Source organism: Budorcas taxicolor, chromosome 10 (genome assembly GCF_023091745.1).
Source record: "Budorcas taxicolor isolate Tak-1 chromosome 10, Takin1.1, whole genome shotgun sequence".
Taxonomy (NCBI): Eukaryota; Metazoa; Chordata; class Mammalia; order Artiodactyla; family Bovidae; genus Budorcas; species Budorcas taxicolor.
Window position 1 is genome coordinate 59,251,471 of NC_068919.1, and position 27,662 is coordinate 59,279,132.

At 40.2% G+C, this 27,662-nt stretch overlaps 2 protein-coding genes across 2 annotated transcripts in view; one reads left to right on the forward strand and one right to left on the reverse strand.

Moving 5' to 3' along the window:
- FAM227B (family with sequence similarity 227 member B) overlaps window positions 1-2,755 on the forward strand; it is a 206,195-nt gene extending 203,440 nt beyond the window's left edge. The window contains exon 14 of the mRNA XM_052647370.1: window positions 2,621-2,755. Within this exon, the coding sequence (XP_052503330.1) occupies window positions 2,621-2,755 (135 nt within the window). The remainder of the gene's footprint in view (window positions 1-2,620) is intronic.
- Window positions 2,756-2,769: 14 nt separating this feature from the next.
- GALK2 (galactokinase 2) overlaps window positions 2,770-27,662 on the reverse strand; it is a 136,098-nt gene continuing 111,205 nt past the window's right edge. The window contains exons 9-10 of the mRNA XM_052646205.1: window positions 12,660-12,861; window positions 2,770-3,306 (exon numbers count right to left, since the gene is read on the reverse strand). Coding sequence (XP_052502165.1) covers window positions 3,099-3,306; window positions 12,660-12,861 — 410 coding nt within the window. The 3' untranslated portion in view covers window positions 2,770-3,098. The remainder of the gene's footprint in view (window positions 3,307-12,659; window positions 12,862-27,662) is intronic.

Consider the following 27,662-nt stretch of genomic DNA (forward strand, 5'->3'; position numbering starts at 1 on the left):
CCCTATGGACTGTAGCGCTCCAGGCTCCTCTGTTCATAGGATTCTCCAGGCAAGAATACTAGAGTGGGTTGCCCTGCCCTCCTCCAGGGGCTCTTCCTGACCTACAAATCCAACCTGAGTCTCTTGCATCTCCTGCACTGTTGGGGTGTTATATATTAAACAAATAGAACAATTCTTCCACACACAAAAAATTATTCCTCCCATTATTTCATGATCTCTCTTGACTACTACTGCTAGAGACACAAGTACAGAGAAATATTTATTTAGTATAAGCAAATTGTGGAAGTAAGCTGGTAAAGAGCAAATGACCTCAGCTGGTGGACAGTAGATGGCTTGAGTATTAGGGAAACTACACGAGCTGTGGAAAGCATAGCACACTGGAGAGTCTGTGCCTCAGTTAAACATGGCCGCTAATTCCTCACGTCTGGGTCACTGTGACTCTGCAGGAATGGAGACCAAAGTGTTATCAGATCTTTTACCATTTGCAATCCAGCTGCTGCTGCTGCTGCTATGTCACTTCAGTCACATCTGACTCTGTGAGACCCCACAGACGGCAGCCCACCAGGCTCCTCTGTCCCTGGAATTCTCCAGGCAAGAATACTGGAATGGGTTGCCATTTCCTTCTCCAATGCATGCATGCATGCTAAGTCGCTTCAGTCATGTCCGACTCTGTGCAACCCTATGGACAGTAGCCCACCAGGCTCCTCCATCCACAGGATTCTCCAGGCAAGAATACTGGAGTGGGTCAGATTCTTCTGTAAAATTCCTGTTTAAGACTCGAGTTTTTAAATACCCTGGAGGTCAAACTATATAAATCTGTAGATCAGACACAGCCTGTGGGCTGCTGGTTTGCAATACCTGGTCTACCTGCTGAACACGGAGCTCTCCAAAATCTGGTTCCAACCAATATCACCGATCTTATTCTCCACTACATCCATCCCAAGGCAAACCCTTCACTCCCACCAAGTCTTCTGAACATACAGTGCTTATCCATAATCGTATACTTTGATCATCTGCATTGCCTATTCCCCAGCTTTCAAATTCTATTCATCCTTTAAGAAAGAAAGAAAGTCTTCCCTCCTGGCTTTCCTTCCCTTGGGCTTCTCTGGTGGCTCAGAGGGTAAAGAGTCTGCCAAGACCCAGGTTTGATCCCTGGGTTGGGAAGATCTCCTGGAGAAGGAAATGGCAACCCACTCCAGTATTCTTGCCTGGAGAATCCCCATGGACAAAGGAGCCTGGCAGGCTACAGTCCACGCAGACCTGAAGAATTGGACATGATTGAGGGACTTCACTTTCTTTAGCCCTCTCCTTTCCACAAATGAGTTTAACATCTTTCATAATTTCTAGAATAACACTAGATGATGGTTTCACTGGAAAAATAGTTTTCTTCAAGCCAGACATCAAGATAAATATGGGAGTAGATTCAAGCTTAGAATGGCTATGTCCTCCAAAGCAGAGTGTGCACAAGAAATGTTTACTTACCTACTTTATAAAGAAGGTTTCTCATGTGAAAAATTTAAATACAATAGCAAAGCAAAAGCAAGTGCATTTTTTACAATAATTCAGGTATCTTCAAAGAATTATATATCAATCAACCACAGATCTTCTGTGGAAAAATGGAAAATTATTAAAGGATTATAATTTTAAATCAATTTTTTAAAATACAAGCAAATTTGACTCAAGTTTTCTCAAGTATTTACCTTTCTGCTAAGACTAAAAATGTACCAAAATTTATTTTAGAATAATGGCTTTCCTAGTGCTGTATATGACTGCTGTTCTTTGAGAAATGTTACAACCAGTTTTGTCTCAGCTTCTCTGAAACTGAGATTCAAGAAGATGCCCAGTGTTTGAGCAAAACCAAGCTGAGAATAACAGAAAATTGTGATAAACTTCTGGATAATTTATGCCAAATAACTGCTGTCCCTCAATTATCTGACTATGCCAGCAAAATGGTTTTTGGTCTAAATTGAGATATAATTCAGGGAGGCCTTCCTGTAGTCTGTCTGGGGGACAGCCACTCATTAACCATAACCATGAGGCCAAACTTTCTGCCCATTTTGATAAACAGGCATCTACCAACAACCCTACCCAATCCCAGAACCCACTCTCAGCCTTTTCATACCTTGCCTGCATGCCTCACACCTGCCCTATATTGGTTCACATATACAAACAAGCCTTGCTAGACATACTGTGACGGAAACAAGACACAGATGGATTTTCCTAGAATAGTAAACCTGCATCCTGGACTAGAGAGGCATTTTTAAAAAGGTAGGATAGAGTGGGAATAAAGTAAATTCCATGAATAAATTGAATTATCTGAATTAATATTTGGATAATTATTTATTTCCATGTGCACAGAGATAAGAACTTGAAGTATTTTTTTTTTATCTAAAGTTTCTCTTTTATAGAGAAAGCTCAGGGCCAAAAGAATTTAAAGTAATTGTTTATATGATATCAAATGGTTAAAGAAATTAAATCAGCCTGGGATTTTCTTCCTGAATCCATTTTTTAAAAAAAATTTAAGTGATCTCCCTCAAGTTGATAACTGGGAGAATCTCACTTTCAAGTATACAATATCCAGAAAAATCTGTGAATCCTTAATAGTGTATTATTTTAATAGCGTTTTGAAGCTCTAACGGAGAGAGAATTTTTGGCATCACTGTCGTCATCATCATCATCATCATCATCATCGTCATCAACAGAAGACCCTGAAGAAGAAGAACGCCAGGAGAAACCAGAAGTAAACTGTATTTAAGAATGCATGTTTAATTCAAGTAGAATCTATGAGGTACCAGGATTGATGGTCTTTTACCATGTGTCTTTAAAATTCTTGAAATCAATAAATCTAAGTAAATTATCTTAAGAGATCTCTATCCAAGCATAATCTTTGTCCTTATTGGTAGAAAACATATTTCAGGTGGAAAAATCATCTTTATGAATCATGGGGAGCTTTCAACCATTTCTTTGGAAATATATCTTGATAATAGCAACCATTTCTTCATAATACAAAACAGAAGGAGGATTAATTTACTGTGGCATAAGAAGTCCTGCCAGTCCCTAAATGCTCTAAATACTTTCTTGGAGATTTTTTACATTGTTTAGGCCTCAAGGAAAACCAAAGCTCCACCTCCAGGTTTGGTAGCAAACAAACTCTGCTTTTCTGGCGCTAAGCTTCGGTTGCTCCTCTGGTAATAGGCTTCGTGCACATTCGCCAGGAAGCTGGACAGCTTGTCAGCAGGTACTATTGAAACTGTGCAGCCTCCCCATCCTGCTCCAGTAAGGCGTGATCCTTGAGCCCCAAATTTCCTAAAACAATGAGAGAAAAAATTAGAACTTGCAAATGAAAATGAGAGTTGATTTTCCTGGTGCTTCAGGACACTCTAAGAACTAAGGAGAGATTATGTGGTGTGCTTTGTTTTATGGGTTTTTGTGGTGTTTTTTTTTTCAGTGTTGTCAAACATTTTAGGACATTACAAAATTTGTACTATTATCAGAAGGTGATTTGAAATTTAATTGTATCTAAAACTAGCCCCAAGGTTTAGCTCTTTAGTAAAAATTGTAGTACTCCTGTTTCATGAGGGCTGGCAATAACCCCCTGTAGTCTTGATTCCATAAAGCCAGCATTTGAAGAGTTATATAACAAGTCTTCAGGTGATCAAGAAGAAGGAGAAAAAAGAAAACAGGTAGTACACATAATCAACAGTATGAATCAGAAGGTTGCTCCATAAGAGGGCGAATCAAAATTTAAAGTGCAAGTCTTACACATACAAGTGAGAGCTTCCTCTGGTGGCTATTTAAGCTGCATTCAGTCACCTAGAAAAGATAGCCTAGGTTTGTGCTAAATGAATTTATCAACAAAGAATGTTACTAAACTCAAAGTTAGTTTACCTGCTAATCTCTAAAGGGAAATTATGCAGACCTTTCCACAAGAGGGTAGTGGTTCAGCAGGTCCATCCCCATTTTCCCTGTGCCTTCAGGAGCTGGTTCTGATGACTGGACTCAGAATTTCTCATTGAACAAAATGTGTGGTTGAGATGGAAATGACTATATAAGCCTCCGTGAAACAAAAGGTAATTTTAGTCACCATCAACCAAGCACAGTTTCAAACCTAAGATTTATACCAAAGTGAAAGGCCCTACACAAGTACAAAGATCACTCATCTTTAAAAGATGCAATTTATCCTGACAAGAAGTTTACATGTGCTTCCAAATTCATCCTAATAAAATTTACTCCAAATTCATAGCAGATTAAGAAATTCATAATTAATTTAGCACAGTTCTGTCCCTTTTTTCCATCTAAATGAGCTACTTTATTTCCTGGAAAATATCAATAGAATATTACCCCTATTCTAGGACATGAGAATTATTGTACATCAGTAATTCATTTCCCCCTCAATGAGTTTCTCAGTTGATTTCTTTTCATCATCTGTTATATTCATCAAAATATGTCTTTCATATGAAAGTAGATGTCTAGAGAAGAAAACAAAAATGCTTGCAAGCAAATACATTATTCATCTCCTCCTGCCCTTCAAACATTCAGTTTATGGCCCAGTAGGTAAATGGAGCCTAAACTGAAAACTTTCACTTACCCTGAGATTCTAGTATTATCTTGAGTTCCTAGGTTGGCAAGGAGCTAGTTTGCAATTTGGTGGAATTAAAAAAAAAAAAAAAGTTGTCACACAGCCATATCAAACTATCTCTTCTTGTGGAAGATGCTGAGAAAAACAGAGGTGTCACTGAAGTATCTCTGAAAGACACTAAAATCTAAGCATCAAAGCCAGCATGGTATGGTTTAGAGAACAGTATGCCCTCTTATTTGATTTTCTAAGACCCAAACTATGCCATTTTTCTGGACTCAAGTCAACCAAGTCTTTTATGGTCTTCAGTGAACTTCTAGGCATATTTTCTTACACTTCCTCATTTGAACAGTTTTTGAAAACTGTGGTCTCAAAATTGAATCTAAAGCAAACTGAAAGTGTTTCTAACTGGCTGCAAAACCCATAGGAATTGTGCCAGGGGGCCTATTTTCCTGACTCTCCTGCCAGTTTTCAGAGGGCAGACACTAGAAGTCTTTCTAGGTAAATCATTCACTTTTAAGTCTCCAGAGCTGCTCTGTCACCACCCTGCCTGCTACAAATGAAAATGAACTAGATTGCATCAACCACATGGTCTGAAATCATCAGGGCTCAAATTTCCCCTGTAGAGAACGGTAAGTGCTATTATAAACAGCCCTCTACCCCTGAGTCAGTGGTACTTGTGATCACAAACCAGGCGCTGCCCCAACAGCTAGTCAGCAGCCTGCCCAGTTATACACACTCACAAAGGCAGCGAGATACTGCCTGCAGTGTGCCCTGCTGGTATGTGGCCATAGAAATTGTGTGAGAGAGCCAGAGTTAGTAAACCAATAAGCTTTAAATCAAGAAAAAAGTAGGTGAGCTAAGGGTGTTGAGTGAACTTTTCACAACTGCATTTTTTTCCTAGGAAACTAGTGAGACATTAAAAACACAGCTCCTGAGCTATGGCACATCAGAGAAGCAATACAAAAACTAGGAAAACCAAACCCCTAAAATTCCAAATATCACTTTGATGCTTATGGTCAGTTGATTAGGACTAACATGGAAAGTTTGGTCAAAACAACAAAAGCAGCCTCAGCCTTATAAGGCATGATCTACAAAACAAAGACTAGGGCAGATACAGATTATAAGGAATGTTCCCTTTGATCCCTTTTATCACTAAAAAGTGTACTTCTATAATCAGCTTTCCAGACACCTAAGTATAGCCTGAATAAAATTTCCTACTTTTAAATGAACTGAGTTGACCATAAAGCACTGACTAAAGTAAGGCATGGATCACAGGTGGCCTTGAGGGAGGAGATGGGAGAGATCCAGTAAGTCCCAACTTTGCCACAAACTGCAGAGGGAAAGCAGGGAATTGTGCCTTGCATTTTAATTCAATTTTATTTTAAGATATATATTGATATATTTTATAAATAGATATTATTTCAGAAAATCTTGAATTTAGGGACAGGTTATTATCTAATTCCAGCACAGCATAATTCCAGGCATTTGGGAGTTTCTAATAATTAATGTTAAAAAATTCAATTATGTGAAACAAAGTAAAATAATAAAGGAAAATAATGATACTTGCCCAATTATAAAATAACTATCTTAAATAAACAAAATGTAACTTGTAGGAGATAGCTAAATTTTAAATATATTGAGTAAAATAAAACAATTTGAAACAATTATATGTGTATATATATATATATATCATCAGTAATGTACTCTTTTTCTGGAAAGACTTCTAGCTTCTGCTCTAAGTATATAATTTTCTGATTAGAATCTCAGGAAAACACAGCTTCTAGAACAATTTCTATGATTTTTATTAGAAACACTTTCAGATTGCTCTTGATTCAAGAAACCATAGACTTCAAACAGTGTTCAAATGAGAAAGTGTAAGAAAATATAACCATATATCCATTTTATAAATTTAAGCCACAGAGGTCATGGAAGACCAGTCGGTTTGTCCTGCAAAGGGCATACATATTGGGTGAGGGGAGTGTAGGAGCAGGGGGACAATAAATGGAGGACAGAAACCCAAAGAGAAGTGAGCCCCTAAGGCAGCTGAATGGCTCTCTTCCTTTTTCTTGACAGTGTTCAGATTAGCCCATAAGATCATGAGGAAAAGAGCACACACAGGTGGATTTACACTTCATTCTTCCCTACTCCCACCTGCTTAGGAAAATGGCTGCAAGAAGCTAAGCTGCACAGCCAGCCATGGAATAAAATTGTGGGAAGACTTCTGAGGAAGCCCACAAATGAACTTCTGTAACCTTTGTTGGTCTTTTAAAACTTGTCATTTATCTTCATTAGTAGCTTGGGCAATAACACCTCAGTGAGTCCTCTCTAATTTTAACAAGTGTTAAAATGGAAATAAAGGCATTAACTATTTTTTAAGTATTATATAACCAGGGGAACCTATAAAGAATGAGCTGTCTCATATATAATTGAATTGATTTCAAAATTGTTTTGTTTTCCTCAAGAAATCCCATTTCCTTAAGATTTACATTTAGTTTATTTAAAAGAATCATTTTATAATTGGGCAAGCTTCATCTATTTTCTTCATTATTTCACATAATTGAGGTTTTCTAATTTAATTTAAAAAATAAGCAGTCTAACTGAATAAGTATAATTTCCTTCTCCCTCTCCAGCCCTTTCCTTGGATTTTAAACTGATTTTCTCTTGAAAAGCAGTAAAAGGCTCAGCTGTAACAAATTCAAGCATCTGTGATCTCTTCTATCCTTTTTCCCCCACCTCTCTCCACTTGAGTCATAAAGCTGTCCTATAGACAAGCTACCTGGAGACACCGAGCTCAGATCACATTAAGATTGTAGATAGTGCCAAGTATTCTACATATCAAATCCTTCATTCACTCAGTCGGTCAGTTGTCTTTTCAAGCAAACAGTTTCCAAGCAGGCCTTCCGAAAAGCTAACCGAATTTTAAGTGCCGCAAGTGGACCAGGGAAGGTGGTCTAAAGGAGAGTCTCTGGCAGTGCTCCTCCCCAACCTCAGCTTCTCTCTTCCCTCTTCTGATCACCACAAGGCAACCAACCTTCTCAGGCTGCCCTGTCTTAGTCACAACTTGCCCGTTGGTGTTAACATTTTTTAAGGAGACAGGGAATTACTGAGGTGGTGGTTGTTCTTAAACAAAACAGTACTCTATCAGACGATGACTTTATGGTACCAGTGGCCCACATCAGGCCTTGCCAGGTCCTTCCCAGCACATCCCACACTTGCTTGCCCACCAAGATAGTCATAAAGCTGCAGAAGGAACCAGGGCTTAAGAGTGTTGCCATTTTAATTTGGACCTTTTTCATTTACCATTTACCTAACAGAAGCAGAAGATATTAAGAAGAGGTGGCAAGAATAAACAGAAGAACTGTACAAAAAAGATACTCACGACACGGATAATCACGATGGTGTGATCACTCATCTAGAGCCAGACATCCGGGAATGTGAAGTCAAGTGGGCCTTAGAAAGCATCACTACAAACAAAGCTAGTGGAGGTGATGGAATTCCAGGTGAGCTATTTCAAATCCTGAAAGATGATGCTGTGAAAGTGCTGCACTCAATATGCCAGCAAATTAGGAAAATTCAGCAGTGGCCACAGGACTGGAAAAGGTCAGTTTTCATTCCAATCCCAAAGAAAGGCAATGCCAAAGAATGCTCAAGCTACTGCACAATTGTACTCATCTCACATGCTAGTAAACTAATGTTCAAAATTCTCCAAGACAGTCTTCAGCAATACGTAAACCGTGAACTTCCTGATGTTCAAGCTGGTTTTAGAAAAGGCAGAGGAACCAGAGATCAAATTGCCAATATCTGCTGGATCGTGGAAAAAGCAAGAGAGTTCCAGAAAAACATCTACTTCTGCTTTATTGACTATGCCAAAGCCTTTGACTGTGTGGATCACAATAAACTGTGGAAAATTCTGAGAGAGATGGGAATACCAGACCACCTGACCTGCCTCTTGAAAAATCTGTATGCAGGTCAGGAAGCAACAGTTAGGACTGGACATGGAACAACAGACTGGTTCCAAATAGGAAAAGGAGTACGTCAAGGCTGTATATTGTCACCCTGCTTATTTAACTTATATGCAGAGTACATCATGAGAAACGCTGGACTGGAAGAAACATAAGCTGGAATCAAGATTACTGGGAGAAATATCAATAATCTCAGATATGGAGATGACACCACCCTTATGGAAGAAAGTGAAGAGCCTCTTGATGAAGGTGAAAGAGGAGAGTGAAAAAGTTGGCTTAAAGCTCAACATTCAGAAAACGAAGATCATGGCATCCGGTCCCATCACTCCATGGGAAATAGATGGGGAAACAGTGGAAACAGTGTCAGACTTTATTTTTTTGGGCTCCAAAATCACTGCAGATGGTGACTGCAGCCATGAAATTAAAAGATGCTTACTCCTTGGAAGAAAAGTTATGACCAACCTAGGTAGCATATTCAAAAGGAGAGACATTACTTTGCCGACTAAGGTCCATCTAGTCAAGGCTATGGTTTTCCCAGTAGTCATGTATGGATGTGAGAGTTGGACTGTGAAGAAGGCTGAGCACTGAAGAATTGATGCTTTTGAACTGTGGTGTTGGAGAAGACTCTTGAGAGTCCCTTGGACTGCAAGGAGATCCAACCAGTCCATTCTGAAGGAGATCAGCCCTGGGATTTCTTTGGAAGGAATGATGCTCAAGCTGAAGCTCCAGTACTTTGGCCACCTCATGCGAAGAGTTGACTCACTGGAAAAGACTCTGATGCTGGGAGGGATTGGGGACAGGAGGAGAAGGGGATGACAGAGGATGAGATGGCTGGATGGCATCACTGACTCGATGGACGTGAGCCTGAGTGAACTCCGAGAGTTGGTGATGGACAGGGAGGCCTGGCGTGCTGAGATTCATAGGGTTGCAAAGAGTCGGACACAACTGAGCGACTGAACTGAACTCTCCTATTGTCTTTCTCTCCTGTGTTAACCATTCTGTTTTACCACTATCTTGCATTCTTCTGCATTCCTCCCTTTTTGCCTCATACATCCACATAAAGGAAAGTACCAGAGCTTTTGAAAATGGAATTTAAATACCATTTCCTGTGGGACACAAATAGCCCTATGAAAAGTATGTGCTGACTTAGGAAGTCATGGCATTAATGACTACATCTACTTAATTCTCCCAGAGTATCCGCCCCTGAGGTTGCTCTGCTACTCAAGACCTTTAGTAACTAGTAATCAACTGGCATATTTGGATAATATCACCTGCTGCCCCCAATGACAGCAAAGAGAAAATTATTTAAGAAGCTAAGAGACCAGACAACTATTCTAGCCAATATTTCCAACATGCCAAAAGGTAATCTTTCAATATGGGAAACTCAGTCCAAACAGTCCATATAGAATAAGAAAGTAATTTTGATACTTAGCAATTCCAAACAAAACAACCATAAAAAAAGGGAGTGAGCTCCTTTCACCAGACCCAACTGAAAATCAGTACAGCAGATGAAAATGGTCTAGACAGAGACAGTTTAGCTGCCATTAAGAAAAGGAGTTTCCAAAAACAAATAAATAAAAAAGCAAAAGGCATGTTCTTCTCTACCCTTTTAAAACACAGCCACTAAATCTTCCACTAGAAGCACACTTTCAAAAAATATATATATATAGATCTATAGACTGCTAGAACAGAAAAACACATTGGAGATCATAAAGCAAGGTGACAGTTCAAAGTCACAAAGCTCAGAATGAAACAAGGCAGAGCTAGAACCCATCCTTCCTAAATTCCAGCCCAGTTTTCATCCTTCTCCACACATTGCCCTTCCCTGCTCAACGTGGCTTTGCTCCATGTTCAAATAATGCAACCTACAGAAAACCAGAGCCTCCATCATTAAAACTTTAATAAAGGAAAATAGGTTAAAGTCCCCCATTCAAATACATCTCAGCCTCCCTGGTGGCTCAGATGGAGAGAATCTGCCTCCAGTGTGGGAGACCCAGGTTCAATCGCTGGGTTGGGAAGATCCCCTGGAGAAGGGAATGACAATGCACTCCAGTATTCTTGCCTGGAAAATCCCATGGACAGAGGATCCTGGAAGGCGGGCTGCAGTCCATGGGGTCACAAAGAGTCAGACATGACTGACTGACTAACACTTTCACTTTCAGTATAACCCAAGGAGAGAGAAACAGATGTGGCAAAATATATATATATATATACTAGATGGGGAGCTAGGCTTTCCCAATGACTCATTATGTTACCTTGCTCCAATCTCTTACCCTCTTAGAATTCTCTTGGATCTCTAAGGCCTCTTCCTGCTTTCATATCTTATGGAACTAGAAGATCATTCTGACCCAGAAATGTGAAACCTGGCCCCCCAAAATATGTCTTTCACAGAAACAAGGAAATTTTCTCTGGTCAAAAACCCAGAAGTCATCTTGATTCCTCACTTTCACCCATACAGCAATATTCTTGACTCTTCCTTCAAGGAACATCTGGCATAAAATCAATTCACACTTCCATTGCCACCTTTTCCCACTCAGAGTCCTTCCAATGGCCAACAAGCTCCAGGGGTATGACTCCTCATGGCCTCTCCTACTTCATCCCCTGCTGCCCTCTCCTCCTATGCTGCCCTCCGTGTGGACTGTTCCTCCTGGACTGTTCCTCACATGTGACAGCCACTGTTCTCATTTCTTCACTTCCTTCAGGTCTTTGCCCAACTATCTCTTCAGAGAGGCCTTCTTCAGCCCATCAATATAAAGACTACCCACCCACCCCTAGGACTCGCCAGCCTTTCTATTTTTTTCATAACACTTCTCAGTGCCACTCTATTTTCAGTTGTCATTTTCCTCTTTACCCATGTGAATGTATGCTGCATAAAGACAAGAGCTGGTTGACCATGCCAGAACAAGAAAGTCCATTTGAGAATTCCAGGAGGCTGGCAAATACCCCTCCATTGCTTTTCAGATGGGATCCAAACTATCCTACTACCTTCTTAGCAAAGATGCTTCTGCTTAATTTATGCAGAAATCATTCCACTTCTTGTTATTTCCAGAACTGAACAATATCTGCCCTTGATAGTTTCAGAAAAGAGTACTTTCAATGAAACAAGCTCTGAAAGCTTTTTTGGCAGAGAGTGAGGAAACACTGACAGAGTGATTTTCAGCAAGGTTGTGTTCAAGTCTCTCAACAAGTTGGGTTACACATGCCATTTACAGTCACTGGAGCTACTTGGTTTAAACTTTTCAGGCTGGGTGTGTGGCAATGAGTGAGGCAAGCCGCAGGCGCCAACTGGTTAATTATATTTTCATTGCTAATTGCAGGCAGTTCTCTATGACTTTCTCACAATGGAAAGAACATCAATCCATTTGAGAGTTCTCCCAGTTTCCCTTTCTGTCCTCCAAGGTCAGTGAGTTCCCTTCTGGGTAAAGGAACCATTCTACTCTATTATCCCCATTCTCCAGCAATTATAAGGATGTTGTTCTCAGGCTTTATGAAAGAGTTTTCCTCTTTACATTTGTGTTTCAACTGTCCACTCATTAACTGGACTTTCTTCAATCCTTTTCCCCAAATTGTCTAACCTAAACCTGGAAAACAGGAAATGCTGCCTCTGAGTAATTCCTACAGCATCCTCTCCCCGATCCACTTCTGTTAGGCTTGAGGTCCTCTTTCCTTTCTTTCTCCTCTTTTGAATAAAACTGTTAAATTTAGGACACCAAACAGGAGATGCTGGGAGCTGCAGTGTAGTGGAAACCATTGCTTAAAATACCATGAGAAAGTAACAACAGGGTCTGTGTCTGAGAAAATCTCCCTGAAACATCATCCAAAAATGGAAAAGTCTTTTTTTATGATGTTTGAAGAACTGACTCCAAACCTGGATCCTCATAAAGCCATGGAGTTGAGTCTCCAGTCTTTTATCTTACATATTTTTAGAAGGGAACAAGTCTAGGTGTATGTCACAGACAAACCCTCTGATACAAAGTGGGAAGGATCTTCCTTCACTGAGAAGATTACAAAAATGCTGCTTTTTTCCATTAAACAGTTTCCCTGGTGGCATCCCACTTTCTTTACCCATTAAATAGTTTCCCTGGTAGCATCCTGCCACACTGCCCTTTCAGCCTCACCGACAGATGTCCACCAGCTGGTCCAGCTCAGGGCAGCTACACTCGTACATGTCCCGGCAGCTCATGTGGCTCTGGTTCATTAACTCCCCCAGCAGCTGGACCATGTTGTCAGGTGTTTCTTCACATATCTTCTTAAACTGGAGCACTCTCGCAGCCTCACTATACACATGCTTTGCCCGCTGGTAGAGTTTGAAGGTGAGCACTTAGGAAGGAAGATTATATGGACAGAGTTAGAAATAGTTACTGGCCAGGAAAAAAAAAAAATTCAAAAGAAAAGAGTTACTGGACAAGTCATTGCAAAGAAAAATACAGTTATTGAGAACTTCCATTTCTGTCTTTATTATTAATACCTTAGATTTTAAATAGGTCTTTCTGAAAGATTTCCTTATAGTCTAAATTACTCTTTTCAAGTCAATTTTACTTTAAGTTCACACATCTAGAAAGTGGCAGAGCAGAACAAGTCATGACTTCTTACCCCAGAGCCACATTCTTTCCTCTGTGATCCACCAGAAAGAACCCCTGAAAATGCTTATACTAGAACTTTTATTTATAAAAATGTTTCCTAGAGATAAGCACAATTACTTCTGTATGTGTGTGTGTAAAAAATACATGTATATATGTGTATATACTGTAGCATTCTTTATCACAACAGAAACTAAGAATGAATCCACATTGCTAACAACAGAAAATATTTTTAAAATCATGCTACATCTGTTAAAAATACTGTGCTATACTATTGCTACTAAAGCATCCTACTACTCCATGGGAAATTGTTCATTATTAAGTGAAAACATAAAATATAAGACTGTACATTTTAATTTTAAAAAATTATAAGAAAGCACCAAAATGTTACCAGTCATCATCTCTGTGGTGCATTGTGGGTGGCTTTACTTTCTCCTTGACATATTTCTGTGCCTTCCAGATTATCCGGAATGACTCTTACTTCCGTTGTAGAAACATGTCCTACTGCAATGACTGTGTTTATAGTACTCATATGTTCCCTTGAATAACAACCAAAACCTTCTTACCATTTTCACCCATGCTTAACAGTGGCTGAGTAAGTGTGGTGCCTCTGGGAAAAACTTGAAAAATACACAGAGGCTAATCTGCCTGTCCTGCTGGGAAAAGCCCGGGCTAAGAATCCAAAGGTCTGTCATGTGACAACTCACTGTACTCGTTGCTATTTTTATAGAGCTCTATTTCCCCATCTTCAAAATGAAGTTGAAAATTATTTCTCAGGATCCTTCCAGCTCTAACATTTTATGATTCTATGAAGAACTCCCTCCAAGCATCCCCCTCATATTGTTATATTTTGAGAAGAGGATGATAACTGTTCTACTTTCTGCCCTTATCTACTCTGCTATCTGCCCCAGGAGGCTGACTTGGATGGACTACACCAGCGGGCTCCCTTGCCTTTAGATTAGAGAAAGGGAGAAGATCAACGAGAGGTGGGAGGGAGGAGAGTGAAGTTGTAGGATCTCTCCCTGGCTCCCTCCTTGCAGAGCCACCTGAAGCTGGCCCTGTCCCCCCAACTGAAGGACACTGAACATGCTTTCAAGGTAGCCTTTTCTACATGATTCTCTCTTCCAGGGTCTGCCTCCAGGTTCCTCTCTCCTAGAATATTACTGCTTTTTCAGTAGTGCTTTTATAATTTTATATTAAAAAATAACAAATGCATGACAACATACTTAACAACCAACAAATTATATTAAAGTTTTAGGTTACATTTTTTTCCCCTCCACAGTACCACTCTCATAACTCATATACTTATCATATACTTTCCATAGTAATTGTCTCCACAACGTTTGCCAACTCCTGAAGACAGAAACCAGGTCTCCTGGTTCCATGCATCTGATAGTTTGCAACCTTGTACTCCATAGAACCTTCACCAGTGCCTTACATGACAAGTGCACAACGTGTGTTCACTGCTGAACATTCAGAAGGATGATTTAACTCCAGTTCAAAATCAAGATGCCTCCATTTAGACACTGTTATTAAAAAAAAAAAAAGTACAGTGCCAATACTCACAGCTTACTAAAAATGTACAAGTTGAGGAAAGGGGACAGCCAGATTCCCTTTGGTATTGAATCTACAACTACTGATACTACATAGGATGAAAAACAAGACAATAAATGAACTTACAAGTTAAATGTAGGTGGGGATAAAAATACAACAACATGCTTTGCTTCATCAGTAACCAGGTCATGTGACTCAGTGCACACTGCAGTGTGAACTTATTTCCATCAATAGGTTCAATGGAAATGGGAATATTACATATTATTGAGAATTGTCATATATTAAAATATATTATTTTAGGGTCTAGGTATCAAAATATCTTAAGGTAAGAAAGTCTTAACAATACCCAATACTGGCACATAGCATCTGCAACAAAGTTGTCTGAAGAAAAAGCACTAGTAGATTTAATAAGAACTCCTTCAAAATCCCTGAATAGAGAAAGGAAAAGATGGGCCATTGATAGGCACGTATCTACATTAGACAGTACCAATAATTTTATGCATGTTAATATAATCCATGTATATAAAGAAAGCTGAGTGCCAAAGAATTGATGCTTTTGAACTGTGATGTTGGAGAAGACTCTTGAGAGTCCCTTGGACTGCAAGGAGGTCCAACCAGTCTATCCTAAAGGAGATCAGTCCTAAGTATTCATTGGAAGGACTGATGCTGAAGCTCAAACTCCAATACTTTGGCTACCTAATGCGAAGAGCTGACTCGTTTGAAAAGACCCTGATGCTGGGAAAGATTGAGGGCGGGAGGAGAAGGGGACGACAGAGGATGAGATGGTCGGATGACATCACCGACTCAATGGACGTCGGTTTGGGGGACTCCAGGAGTTGGTGATGGACAGGGAGGCCTGGTTGGTGTGCTGTGGTCCATGGGGTCACAAAGAGTCAGACACGACTGAGCGACGGAACTAAACTGAACTGAATATAATCCAGATTATAGAATACACATTTTGAAAGGGAGGAAAATGACATTGGTAACTATAGTTTAAAAATATTCTTTTTAAAAGTTGACATTGAAACAAAATGTTTAAAATTCTAGCTTTAGGATTCTATATGTTTCAGTTTTATTTGTGAACTATTTCACTTCCCTAATCATAGGCCAAGTTGCAAAATGAGAGCACAAGGGTAGGGTGGAGGGCATACATAAGAAGAAAATATTGAATATCGGTATTTCAATATACTGTAATGTCTCATTTCCAAAAAATCATCTAGTTTCCAGGTCCACTGATATTTATGGCTGCAGCACAAAAGGCACAATAAAGCAACATCCACTAACATTGTAAAATAGTGCTACTTAGCTGACAAATTGCTCTGCTATGTCACAATTTGCAGAGCAATTTTTTAAACTTCAAATTATATACAGGACAACAAAGGAAATACAATAGCATGTTCCATATGCCCATCACCTAGACTGAACAATAATTTTTTGCAATATTTGCTTCAATATTTTGCTAGTGTTTTAAAATAAATTATACATGTGACATTTCCTTCCTATATATTTCAGAGTGCAACTCTATAAAATAAGGATATTTTCTTACATAACCTCTGTATCATTATCACATCTAACAAAATTACCAATGATTCCTTAACATCGTCTCATATTCAATCCGTATTTAAATTTTCCCAGTTGTTTCGGTTTCAGTCAATTTACAGCAGGATCCAAGCAAAGTCTACACATTATATTCAGTCTTATGTCTAATAAGTCCCTTTTAATCAAGAATTTACAGTGTTTTTTGATACTCTGGAATGTCAATGTCATATGTATATATATAAAATACAAATATATCCTATAATAAAATTCAATACCAACAACAACAACAAACAGTCCATTAGCAAGAGCATGCTTTGGTTTTCCTCTAGGACTACATAGTTCTTCAAGATTAAATATTTTTCCTTTAGGATTAAATATTCTCAAGCAGAAACTATCTAGAGAGATGTGGGGTTTTTTTATATTAAACCTCAGGACTAGTGTTCTGATTTGTGATAAGAAACATTCAGAAGGTACTGAGCAGATTACTAGAACTTCACTGTGTCTACTCTGTTTTGTCGAGTGTTTCACAGCAAGGCTTCAGGACAGGAATGTCTAATGAGGACTCTCGCTGGGCGTTCTGAAGGTGCGTGAGAGACTGCCTTGGCTCACACCCCCTGAACAGTAGTAACTCAGACAACAAAGGAAAGGGCAGAAAGGGCATCTGTTTTCAGTTGTGATATAAACATCTTGCCAAAGGCTACAACAGATTTGGAGACCACCCTTCGGGGGGAAAGCAGTTCTGCATTGGCTGGACATCACAAATGCTCTCTGGATCCAGGGTTCTGGCTTGTTATATGCTGGCAATTCAGCAGGTCTCTGTTGTGTAGATACCAGAAAATCCAGGAAAATCTGAAACTCTGTGGACAGAGCTTTCGTCCTTGTCCAGTTAACTTTTAAAATGGATGCTTCATCTCTCTTATAATCCTTGAGGGCAATTATTAAAGGATGAAGGAATTATTTCTTACTGCATGAATGCTCACTGCTATATGACTACTTCCAACACAAATACAGTTTAAGAACATAATACCAGGTGCCATTTTCTTGAAACACTGCCAGTGTCCTATCCTATCCATGGGAAATCTGAGGCTTCAAAGTAGGATATATCATGTGAATTCTAACACAATCATTTTCTCCTCTGTGAATCTTTGGTAATTACTGAATCTGATCCTGAAATCATGGCAGAGATTCTGAGATCTAAATGATCACAGCCATATACACTTAAACAGTAATAATTGTACAATAAGTTCACTTGAATAATTTAGTTGCTAGTTCTAAAATTTCCTTTCCTGATGACTTCGTTGCTGAGCCTCCAGCTCACCACACAGGCTCCTGCCTTGGACCCACTGCATCAGCTGTTCTGTTGCCCTGGAATGTTCTTCCCCTAATCTTGACATGGCTAGCCCTTCATAGTCATTCAAGTCTCAGATGTCACAGCATCAGGAAGACCTTCTCCCATCTCCAACCCAGAATAATCACACCCACACAAACACACACACACACATATTCTTTCCATCCTATTTTTTTCTCCCCAAACTATTTTATTTATTCTCACAAATACTGTCCAATTTTCTCATGCTTATTTGTTCAGTGGCCTGTGCTTATCTCTCAACACTGGAAGTTCAGCTTCAGAAGAGCAAGTTCAGTTCAGTTCAGTAGCTTAGTCGTGTCCAACTCTTTGCGACCCCATGGACTTCAGTATGCCAGGCTTCCCTGTCCATCACCAACTCCCAGAGCTTGCTCAAACTCACGTCCATCGAGTCGGTGATGCCATCCAACCATCTCATCCTCTGTCGTCCCCTTCTCTTCCTGTCTTCAATCTTTCCCAGCATCAGGAGGTGACCAAAGTATTGGAACTTCAGCCTCAGCATCAGCTTCCAATGAATATTCAGGACTGATTTCTTTTAGGATTGACTAGTTTGATCTCCTTGCAGTCCAAGGGACTCAAGAGTCTTCTCCAAAACCACAGTTCAAAAGCATCCATTCTTCAGCGCCCAGCTTTCTTTGTAGTCCAACTCTCACATCCATACATGACTACTGGAAAAACCATATCTTTGACTAGATGGACTTTTGTTAGCAAAGTAATGTCTCTGCTTTTTAATATGCTGCCTAGGTTTGTCATAACTTTTCTTCCAAGGAGCAAGCATCTTTCTTGCAAGAACCCTATGCTACAAATGACAGGAAAGACATGTGAAATAGAAGCCCCTACTATGAGAGACTTATGACTCAGTTACATAACACAGACTATGAGACCACTGGACAATGACCAAGTGCAGCAGATATTCAAGAGCATGAAGTATTAGAGGTGGACCAAGAAGATAGGATTTTGGGAAAAAGAGCCATAGTGGGAAGTGCCAGAGCCACAGAGCTTCCTTGCTGTGAGGACAGGATGGCCAAAGGCCCAAGCTGGGAACAGGCAGAGTATGTTTATGGGCTGGAGGGAGCAAACTGATCAGACCCCAGGCCAGTTTCTTGAGGAGGCTGTCCTCACACCTGAGGCTTTAACATCCTCTGCTACATACATTACACAAAGGTTGCACACTCAAAACCATGGTCAATAATGAACCACAGTGATGCTTTCTTGACCCACATACTTTTTAAGCTGAGAAGTTTTAAGAATCCAGATTTCTGTTTTCCCTTGAAAAAAATGAAAGGCCTGGCAGTGGTGAACCTACCTTCTTGCAAAACTGTTGGCTGGAGCTGAGGAGCAGCCAGCCCATTTAGACAGTGCAGGCAGTGTATTTCCATGTACTTCCCACCATTCCCAATTATCTTATGCCTGGCCTGCCTCACTGGTTCACATGTCTGCCTGGTCTCTGTAGGCATCTGTGTGTGGGACTCATTTGCCATAAAACTCTCTATTACAGGAATTCTTGGCTAGAGACAGACGAGTGGACAAACCAAGTGAGTCATCACGCAACAACAAACCACTGCTACTAAGGAAGGTCCCCTCCCTTCAGTGCATTGAGAGTTCCATATGGAAGAAATGTCCATAGCTTGTAAATTCTACTCTTTGGTCTTATTTCTGCTCCACAGACATTTGTAAACACAAGACAGCCCTTGAGAGATCTGAAGAAAGCTCTCATATCTTATGTTTTTTACACATGGATAAGGATTCACTTTATGCCAGTTTTATTAATAATACCAAGGGAACAACAATGAATAAGATAAGCTCTTTACTCTCAAAAAGTAATAGTCTTAACAAAAGACAACAGGTGTTGGTGAGGATGTGGAGAAATGAACCCTTGCACACTGCTGGTGGGGATGCAAAATGGTGCAGCCTCTATGGAAAACAGCACAGAGTCCTCAAAAAATTAAAAATAGAACTATCCTATGATCCAGCAGTCTCACTTCCGGGTATATATCCTAAAAGAACTAAAACCAGGATCTCAAAGAATTATTAGCAGATCCATGTTCATTGCAGCTCTATTGATAATAGCTATGCTGTAGAAGCAAAATGTCTATCAATGGATGAATGGATTGAAAAATGATGTATACATAATAGAATATTCAGTTCAGTTCAGTCACTCAGTCGTGTCCAACTCTGCAAGCCCATGAACCACAGCACGCCACGCCTCCCTGTCCATCACCAACTGCCAGAGTCTACCCAAACCCATGTCCATTGAGTCGGTGATGCCATCCAACCATCTCATCCTCTGTCATTCCCTTCTCCTCCTGCCCTCAATCTTTCCCAGCATCAGGGTCTTTTCAAATGAGTCAGCTCTCTGCATCAGCTGGCCAAAGTATTGGAACTTCAGCTTCGACATCAGTCCTTCCAATGAACACCCTGGACTGATCTCCTTTAGCATGGACTGATTGGATCTCCTTGCAGTCCAAGGGACTCTCAAGAGTCTTCTCCAACACCATATTATTCAACCTTAAAATTGGAAGAAACTCTACAATATGCAACAATATGGATGAACCTCTTGAGGACATTATACCAAGTGAAATAAGCCAGACACAGAAAGACAAGTACCATTTATATGAGTTAGCTAGAATCATCAGATTCATAAAATCAAAGGCCAGAATGGTGGTTCCCAGAGACCAGGGGAGGGAAACAGAGAGAGTTAATCATCAGTAGACAAACAGACAAAACATATCAACTAAGTAAAATGAATGAGCTCTAGAGACCTACTGTACAGCATTCACCTCTAGTGAACAATAATGTATAGTACACTTAAAATTTATTAAGAGGATAGATTTCATATGTGTTCCTACTACAATAAAAAAAATAAATGTTTAGTAAAAAAAAGAAGTAATAGTCTACTCAGTTCAATTCAGTCACTCAGTCATGTCTGACTCTTTGCAACCCCATGAAGTGCAGTATGCCAGGCCTCCCTGTCCATCACCAACTCCCGGAGTTCACTCAAACTCATGCCCATAGAGTCAGTGATGCCATCCAGCCATCTCATCCTCTGTCATCCCCTTCTCCTCCTACCCCCAATCCCTCCCAGCATCAGAGTCTTTTCCAATGAGTCAATAAAGGTGTTTAATATGCAAGTCACCACAGTGAACAATCACTGCCCAATTGCTCAGGGGTCTCTTTGAAGAACCATGGAGAACCATGGTTCCAACCTGTTGGAAGGGAACAGGTCCACCTATGCAAGGGAAGGGAAGCCTGGGTCTTTTATTCACAAACAATGCCATCGTTGCCCCTAGAGGGGTTAACTTCTCCCCAGAGATGTGCCTGGGCAGCACAGCAACTTTCAGTGACTCTGGAGAATGCCCCAGGAGGGCAAAGAGACATTCATACCAGCTACTAGCTTGACAGAGTTACTGGCAATGCTGGAAGCAGGTAGGCTGAGGGATGGGGAATAGTGGTCATGATCTTCAGAGTCCACCAGTAAAATGTGAAACCACCCAAGTCTAAAAGATGAGTTAGGTGTCCAGCAAACCACTTAAAAGGTAGGGCGAAAGCAATGGGAAATTAAGGCAGAAGGAACTTCATGAACAAAAACATGGAGATCAAAAACCATGAGGTGCTCTAAGCAGGGCCAGGCCTGGTTAGTACTTGGATGGGCACAAGTTGCTTTTTAAAGAATTCCTAGGACTTGGATATGATTGTAGCATAGAAAGAGGATGAAGACCAGTAGCAACAAGAAATACAGTAAAAGATAAAAGCAGTAGGCAGAGGTCTCAGATATGCAGATGACACCACCCTAATGGCAGAAAGCAAAGAGGAACTAAAGAGCCTCTTGATGAAGGCGAAGAAGGAAAGTGAAAAAGCTGGCTTAAAATTCAACATTCAAAAAACTAAGATCATGGCTCTGGTCCCATCCCTCATGGCAAATAGATGGGGGGAAAATGGAAGCAGTACAGACTTTATTTTCCTGGGCTCCAAAATTACTGTGGATGGAGACTGCAGCCATGAAATTAAAAGACACTTGCTCTTTGGAAGAAAAGTTATGACAAATCTAGACAGCCCATTAAAAAGCAGAGACATTACTTTGCCAGCAAAGGTCCATATAGTCAAAGCTATGGTTTTTCCAGTAGTCATGTATAGCTGTGAAGGTTGGACCATAAACAAAGGCTGAGCACCGAAGAATTGATGCTTTAGAACCGTGGTGTTGGAGAAGACTCTTGAGAGTCCCTTGGACAGCAAAGAGATCAAATCAGTCAATCGTAAAGGAAATGAACCCAGACTATTCATTGGAAGGACTGATGCTGAAGCTGAAGCTCCAATAGTTGGACACCTGATGTGAAGAGCCAACTCATTGGAAGAGATCCTGATGCTGGGAAAATTGAAGGCAGGAGGAGAAGGGGGTGACAGAGGATGAGATGGTTGGATGGTATCACTGACTCAATGGACATGAGTTTGAGCAAACTCAAAGAGATAGTGAAGGACAAGGAAGCCTTGACGTGCTGCAGTCCTTGGGGTCACAGTGAGTAAGACTTGACTTAGCGACTGAACAACAAGGCAGAGGTCAGATTATAAGGGCTTTATATGTTATGCTAAGTAAGGTTTTACATTGTATCCTGTACATAAGTGGTTCTTGGCCTTTCTAGGGTTATAGAGCGTTTTGAGAATAGAATAAAAGCTATGAACCTTCTCTCCCCCATCTGAGTGCATAAATATATGAAATTCTACACACAGTTCAACATACAGTTTCCAGAACACTATCCTTGGATTCAAGTTAAGAATTCAAGCTGGAAACAAGAAAAGATTACTGGTCTTTAGCAATTATATAGTCAGAATTATTGTCTCTGAACAATAGAAACCTATATAAACTAACTTAATTGAAAGGAATTAATTTCAAAGTATTAGAGAACTCACAAAATCTATTTTAGGATTACATATTCCTAATCTCTATTAGAATTTGAGAATCCAGGTGGGAATGAGCCAGGCGCCAAGTGAAATAGACAGTGAGGACCATTGCTGAGGTCTCCTCCACAAGTCTGGATATAACATTGGATTCTAGATACTTTGTCAATGGACCTTTGCCTAATAGACTGAAAGCCCAAACATAAGCATGTGCCAGGACACAGCAGGAACCAAGGACTCTTGCTCACACTCAGGTGACAAGACCTGTGAGAGGAAAATCTGACCCCTCAACTTTTACCATAGGAGGCAAACCTTCCTTCCTTCTCCAGCATGCACATAACAGATTTCCCCAGGAAAAGTCCTGGATGCCAGGTAGTTAAGCTACAGTGTCTGCCCCAGCAGCAGTGAAGTACCACAGCTCTGTTAGCATTTAAATCTTTTCTGCAGACCAGCCACCCAGTTTCCCTCACATGACTGGATTTCAAGTCTCCCTCACTGATAATTTCTCTGAATATACATTAGTCCGTGTATGCCCTTAAGAGTGGTCTCCTCCCATCAGTCTGAGGAATGCAGAGTAGAGTTGGACAGTCATCTCCCTCATTCTCAACACAGTAAGTTTCTTCGCATAAGCCTCGTAATACCAAACTGCAAAAAGATTGTGTGGTGATGGAAGAACACAGAGCATTGGTCTTCAAACTAAAAGTGATAAATATTTTGGGAATCGGACTTAACTTGGATAAAAACTTCATCTTGGGATAATTAATCAAAACAAAATAAATAAATAGGCTGGTCAGAGAGAACTGGAAATCTTATCACGTAAGTGTATAATTAATCTTTTTGAGGCTCCCATACCCCAAAATGCTTTCCCGTTCTTTGAGGGGGGGCACTAAAAGCAGTTGTGGTTTTAGCTGTCTTTGCACAATCATGGAGCTGCACGCTACTAGCCAGTTCCTCTCCAAACACATAACTCCACTGGGCTAAACTAAGAGTTGGTTTCCAAGAACAGCCATGCAGAGGTGGATGGGGGAAACCACTTCAGAATGCACTCCAGAGTGCCTATTTTCCTATGCAGCACAGTTATAATAAGTCCCTGCTCTGAGGCATAGAATCTTTGGAGTATTTAAGCAGTAGAATGGAAAAACACTTTACAGTCCTCATTGAAGCTGGACCACAGTTTCAAATTTATTTCCCCAGTAATAATATTTTTCATAAATGTGAAGTTTCTGAAATGGTCAAACCCACAAAAAATAAACAGCCACATTAATATCCCATTCCCATGCTGCAAAGATTAAATTGTTAGCATTTTACATTTAAGAGGAAAAAAAGTCTTTACCTCATTTTAAAAGCAAAACCACTGATGAAATATATATATATATATATATATATATATATATATGCATTTTCAACACAAACCACATTAATCCATGGAAAACTACATTGCAAGAGGCACTTGTGAATATTTTCAAATCCACAGCATAATGCCATCTTGTTTGTAGAGAATAACAGCATCCCCACATATTTATAGCATCCCCATGTTTATAGCTTCCCTCTCTCAGGAGCAGAAAGAGGCAGCACTGTTTTATAATAAATTCTGCTCCTCTGATCTTGAAACCTTTGCTTCATTCTGCTGCAGGCACTGTCAGCTGCATTCTGCTTTCTGGCAATATAGTAAACTCCTGTTAACTCCAGCGCCATTCAAATGACAAGACAGAGTTCAGTGCTCCCTTCCTTCTCATTCTATACTTTCCTCCTTTGGGTTCTTATCCCAGGTCGGAACAACTGCTCTACCTTCTAACCGGTCTCCCTCTTACCGCCTATTAACCTGTATTGTTGGTGCTGTTGTTCAGTCAACGAGTCCTATCTGACTCTCCTGCAATTCCATGGGCTCTAGCCCCCCAGGATCCTCCGTCCATGTGATTTCCCAGGCCCATTTTCTTCTCTAGGGGGTCTTCCTGACCCAAGGATCAAACTTCAGTCTCCTGCATTGGCAGAAGGATTCCTTACCCATGAGCCACTAGGGAAGCCCATCAACCTGTACACAGCTACCATAATAAACTTCCCCAATCACCATTTTGATCATGGTGTTCCCCAATATTTCATTGTATCAAATGCTGCATTATTGTTCCATGGTCCAATAAATGAGGGCACACACAGTCTAATCCAGTGGGACACAATGGGTCTTCTGAATGTTCATGACCCTTTGCAACCTTTTACAGTGTGTTGATACCATGCCTTGCTTGTGATACCACACTCCATCACTGCCTGTCCAAGAGTGGAGGCCCATGTCGGTATGCTACCCAGACTAGCTTAGTAATCCCCAGATCTCAAGGCCCCTCTTCCATGAAGCTCTCCCCAAACATTCCAGACACTGAATACCATGTATTCCCTTCTAATTACAATGATCACACACTACTTTAGGAGGGCAGAGACTGTCCCATCTTTGTCTTTGTAGCTCAGCCTAACACCCTGTCTTGAATAGAGCAGGTTCTCATCCCAGCAGCAGAGAAAGAAGCTGGAACTGCTGGCTGGATGAGCTGGATTTTTGTTTGCCTCTCTTTCTTGAGGAAACTAGTTTCCCATTAACTTCCCAGAACTGCCCCAACAGTTTTTTAGAAAACATTAAAGGAGCAGACAATCTCAAGTCAGTTGAAAAAGAGCTCAGGGAGTTGGGCAGAAATCTTGGTCAGAACTGAATGAAGGACTATGGAAAACAATGGTCACACTCGCCTAGAGCTGGCCAGTGCTGGAATTTTAACCTAAAAGGGAAGGAGTTCTTGTCTTTGCTTTCTCCCATGAACTGAATTAAAGAGAGAACAAAAACGTAAGAGACAAAGAGGAAGGAGAGGCAGAGGATAAATCAGTAGTTATCTGAGAATAAGTGGTATATTTCCATCAGCACACTTTAATCATTATTTTATTGTTTTCTTCCCACAAAATGATAAGTGAATGAGGGCAAGAACTATTGTGGCCTTACAGATTGCTAATGCACTGTCTCTAGCACAATGCTTGAATAGTTGCTCTCAACTGAGTACCAGTTGAATAAAGGAATAAAAATTTGCTTCTGTTCTCTTACATTACTCACTTATTTGCCAGTATGATCAAAAGTAGTACTTTACCAAAATACAACAACAGTTTAAGCAACTGAGAAGCTATGTTATGTGCCACACAAAAAATCTAATCCCAACTAGATTATATAGGATGTTGCCCAGAGTTTGCTTCTGAACAGTGTGCTCTGGAGCAGACCAAGAAGGTGACCTGGGTACTGGATGAGGGGCGAACTTGTAGTGGGGAGCTTGTCCTAATAGCCTCGTGGTGAGTACTGAAGACAGTATGCCTATGCTGCACCTAGACTTTCCAAAGTGTAGAATTAGGGAAGGTAAAAATGTTTCAATTTCACAAACATCTAATGAGATGCCCTATTCTCAAGGTGTTTGCAGTATAATTGGTGATAGACTGAAAAGAGGAAGCGTCCCCAATGGCTCAGTGGGTGAAAAATCCACCTGTAATGCAGGAGACTTGGGTTTGATCCTGGGTCAGGAGGGACCTCCTGGAGTAGGAAATGGCAACCCATTCCAGTATTCTTGTCTGAAAAATCCCATGGACAGAGGAGCCCAGTGGGCTACAGTCCAAATGGTCACAAAGAGTCCGACATGACTGAGCATGGGCATCCTGAAAAGATAAATAAGGATGCTATTTCACAGAAGCCCATGATTGCAAATGTGTTTGTGCAGCCCTCTGGGAACCAGGGTGGGAAGTGAATGCTCACAGGCATGAGTTTGTTTGCGGTTTCTCTGTGTTTGTGTATGTGCTTCTCCATAAACAAGCAGTGTGTACACGTCAGCCTTTTCCCCCTTTATTGGATTTGTTTTACCTTTGTTTTTGTCCATATGACTCTTTCCTGTTTGATCTTCATCTGGCCCCCTTACCCCTGTAAGTCTAAATGACAGAAACGAAGCACATACCTTGTTATTTCTTGTCTTAATTGACTAGAATTTTATATCTGTTGTTCTTGGAACATTTCATAGTTTCCCGTTAAAAGACTAAACGTACTGCTTTCCTATGGAAGTAGTCTCTGGTCTTTTTAATGTTGCCTCAGTGGTCCTTGACAGAAGAAAGGCTTTGTAACATTAAAGAAGTCTAATGGACAGAGGGATGTTCATTCTTGTGGTCTCTCCCACCCCACTGCCTCCTAAAGACAATACAAGGAATCATCTTCCTCAAACTTAAAAAAAAAAACCATACACAGTCTCTGCCCTTAACATAGAGTGGTGCCCTGTCATGTTTTCATCTGGAATTTACACCACGAGTGACGCTCCATTGATATTTCATGTGTTTAAAACTTTGAATGTCTTAATTTTTCCAAAGAGGAAGTACAGAAGGCCAACAGCCACATGAAAACATGCTCAACATCACTAACCCTCAGAGAAAGGCAAATCAAGACCACAATGAGATATCACCTCACAACTGTCAGAATGGTTATAAAAGAACACAAATAACAAATGGTAGTGCGACTGTAAATTGGTGTAGCCACTGTAGAAAACAGTACGGAGATAGCTCAGAAAAAGTAAAAATGGAACTACCATATGACCCAGCAATTCCACAGCTGGGTAGATATCAAAAAAAAAAAACAAAAAATTCAAAAACATACATACACCCCAACACTCACAGCAGCACTACTTCAGAAAGATACATGCACGCCAATATTCATGGCAGTATTATTTTTAAGTGTCAAAATGTGGAAGTAACCCAAGTGTCCATCAACATATAAATGAATAAAGAAGATATGATATATATACAAACATATATGATACATATATATGATATATACATATCACATACACACATAAACATACACACAATAGAATACTACTCAGTCATAAAGAATGAAATTCTGCCGTTTGCAGCAACACAGATGGACTTAAGAGAGAAAGACAAATGCTGTATGATATCATTTATATGTAGAATCTAAAAAAATACAACTTGTGGATTTAACAAAAAAAGAAGCAGACTCACAAATACAGAGAACAAACTAACATTTACCAGGAGGGAGCAGGAGGGGCAATAGAGGGGTAGGGGAGTAAGAGGTACAAACTATTAGGTATAAAACAAGCTATTAAGGATATACTGTAAAACACAAGGAATATAGCAAATATTTTATAACAGCTATAAATGGAGTATGGCCTTTAAAA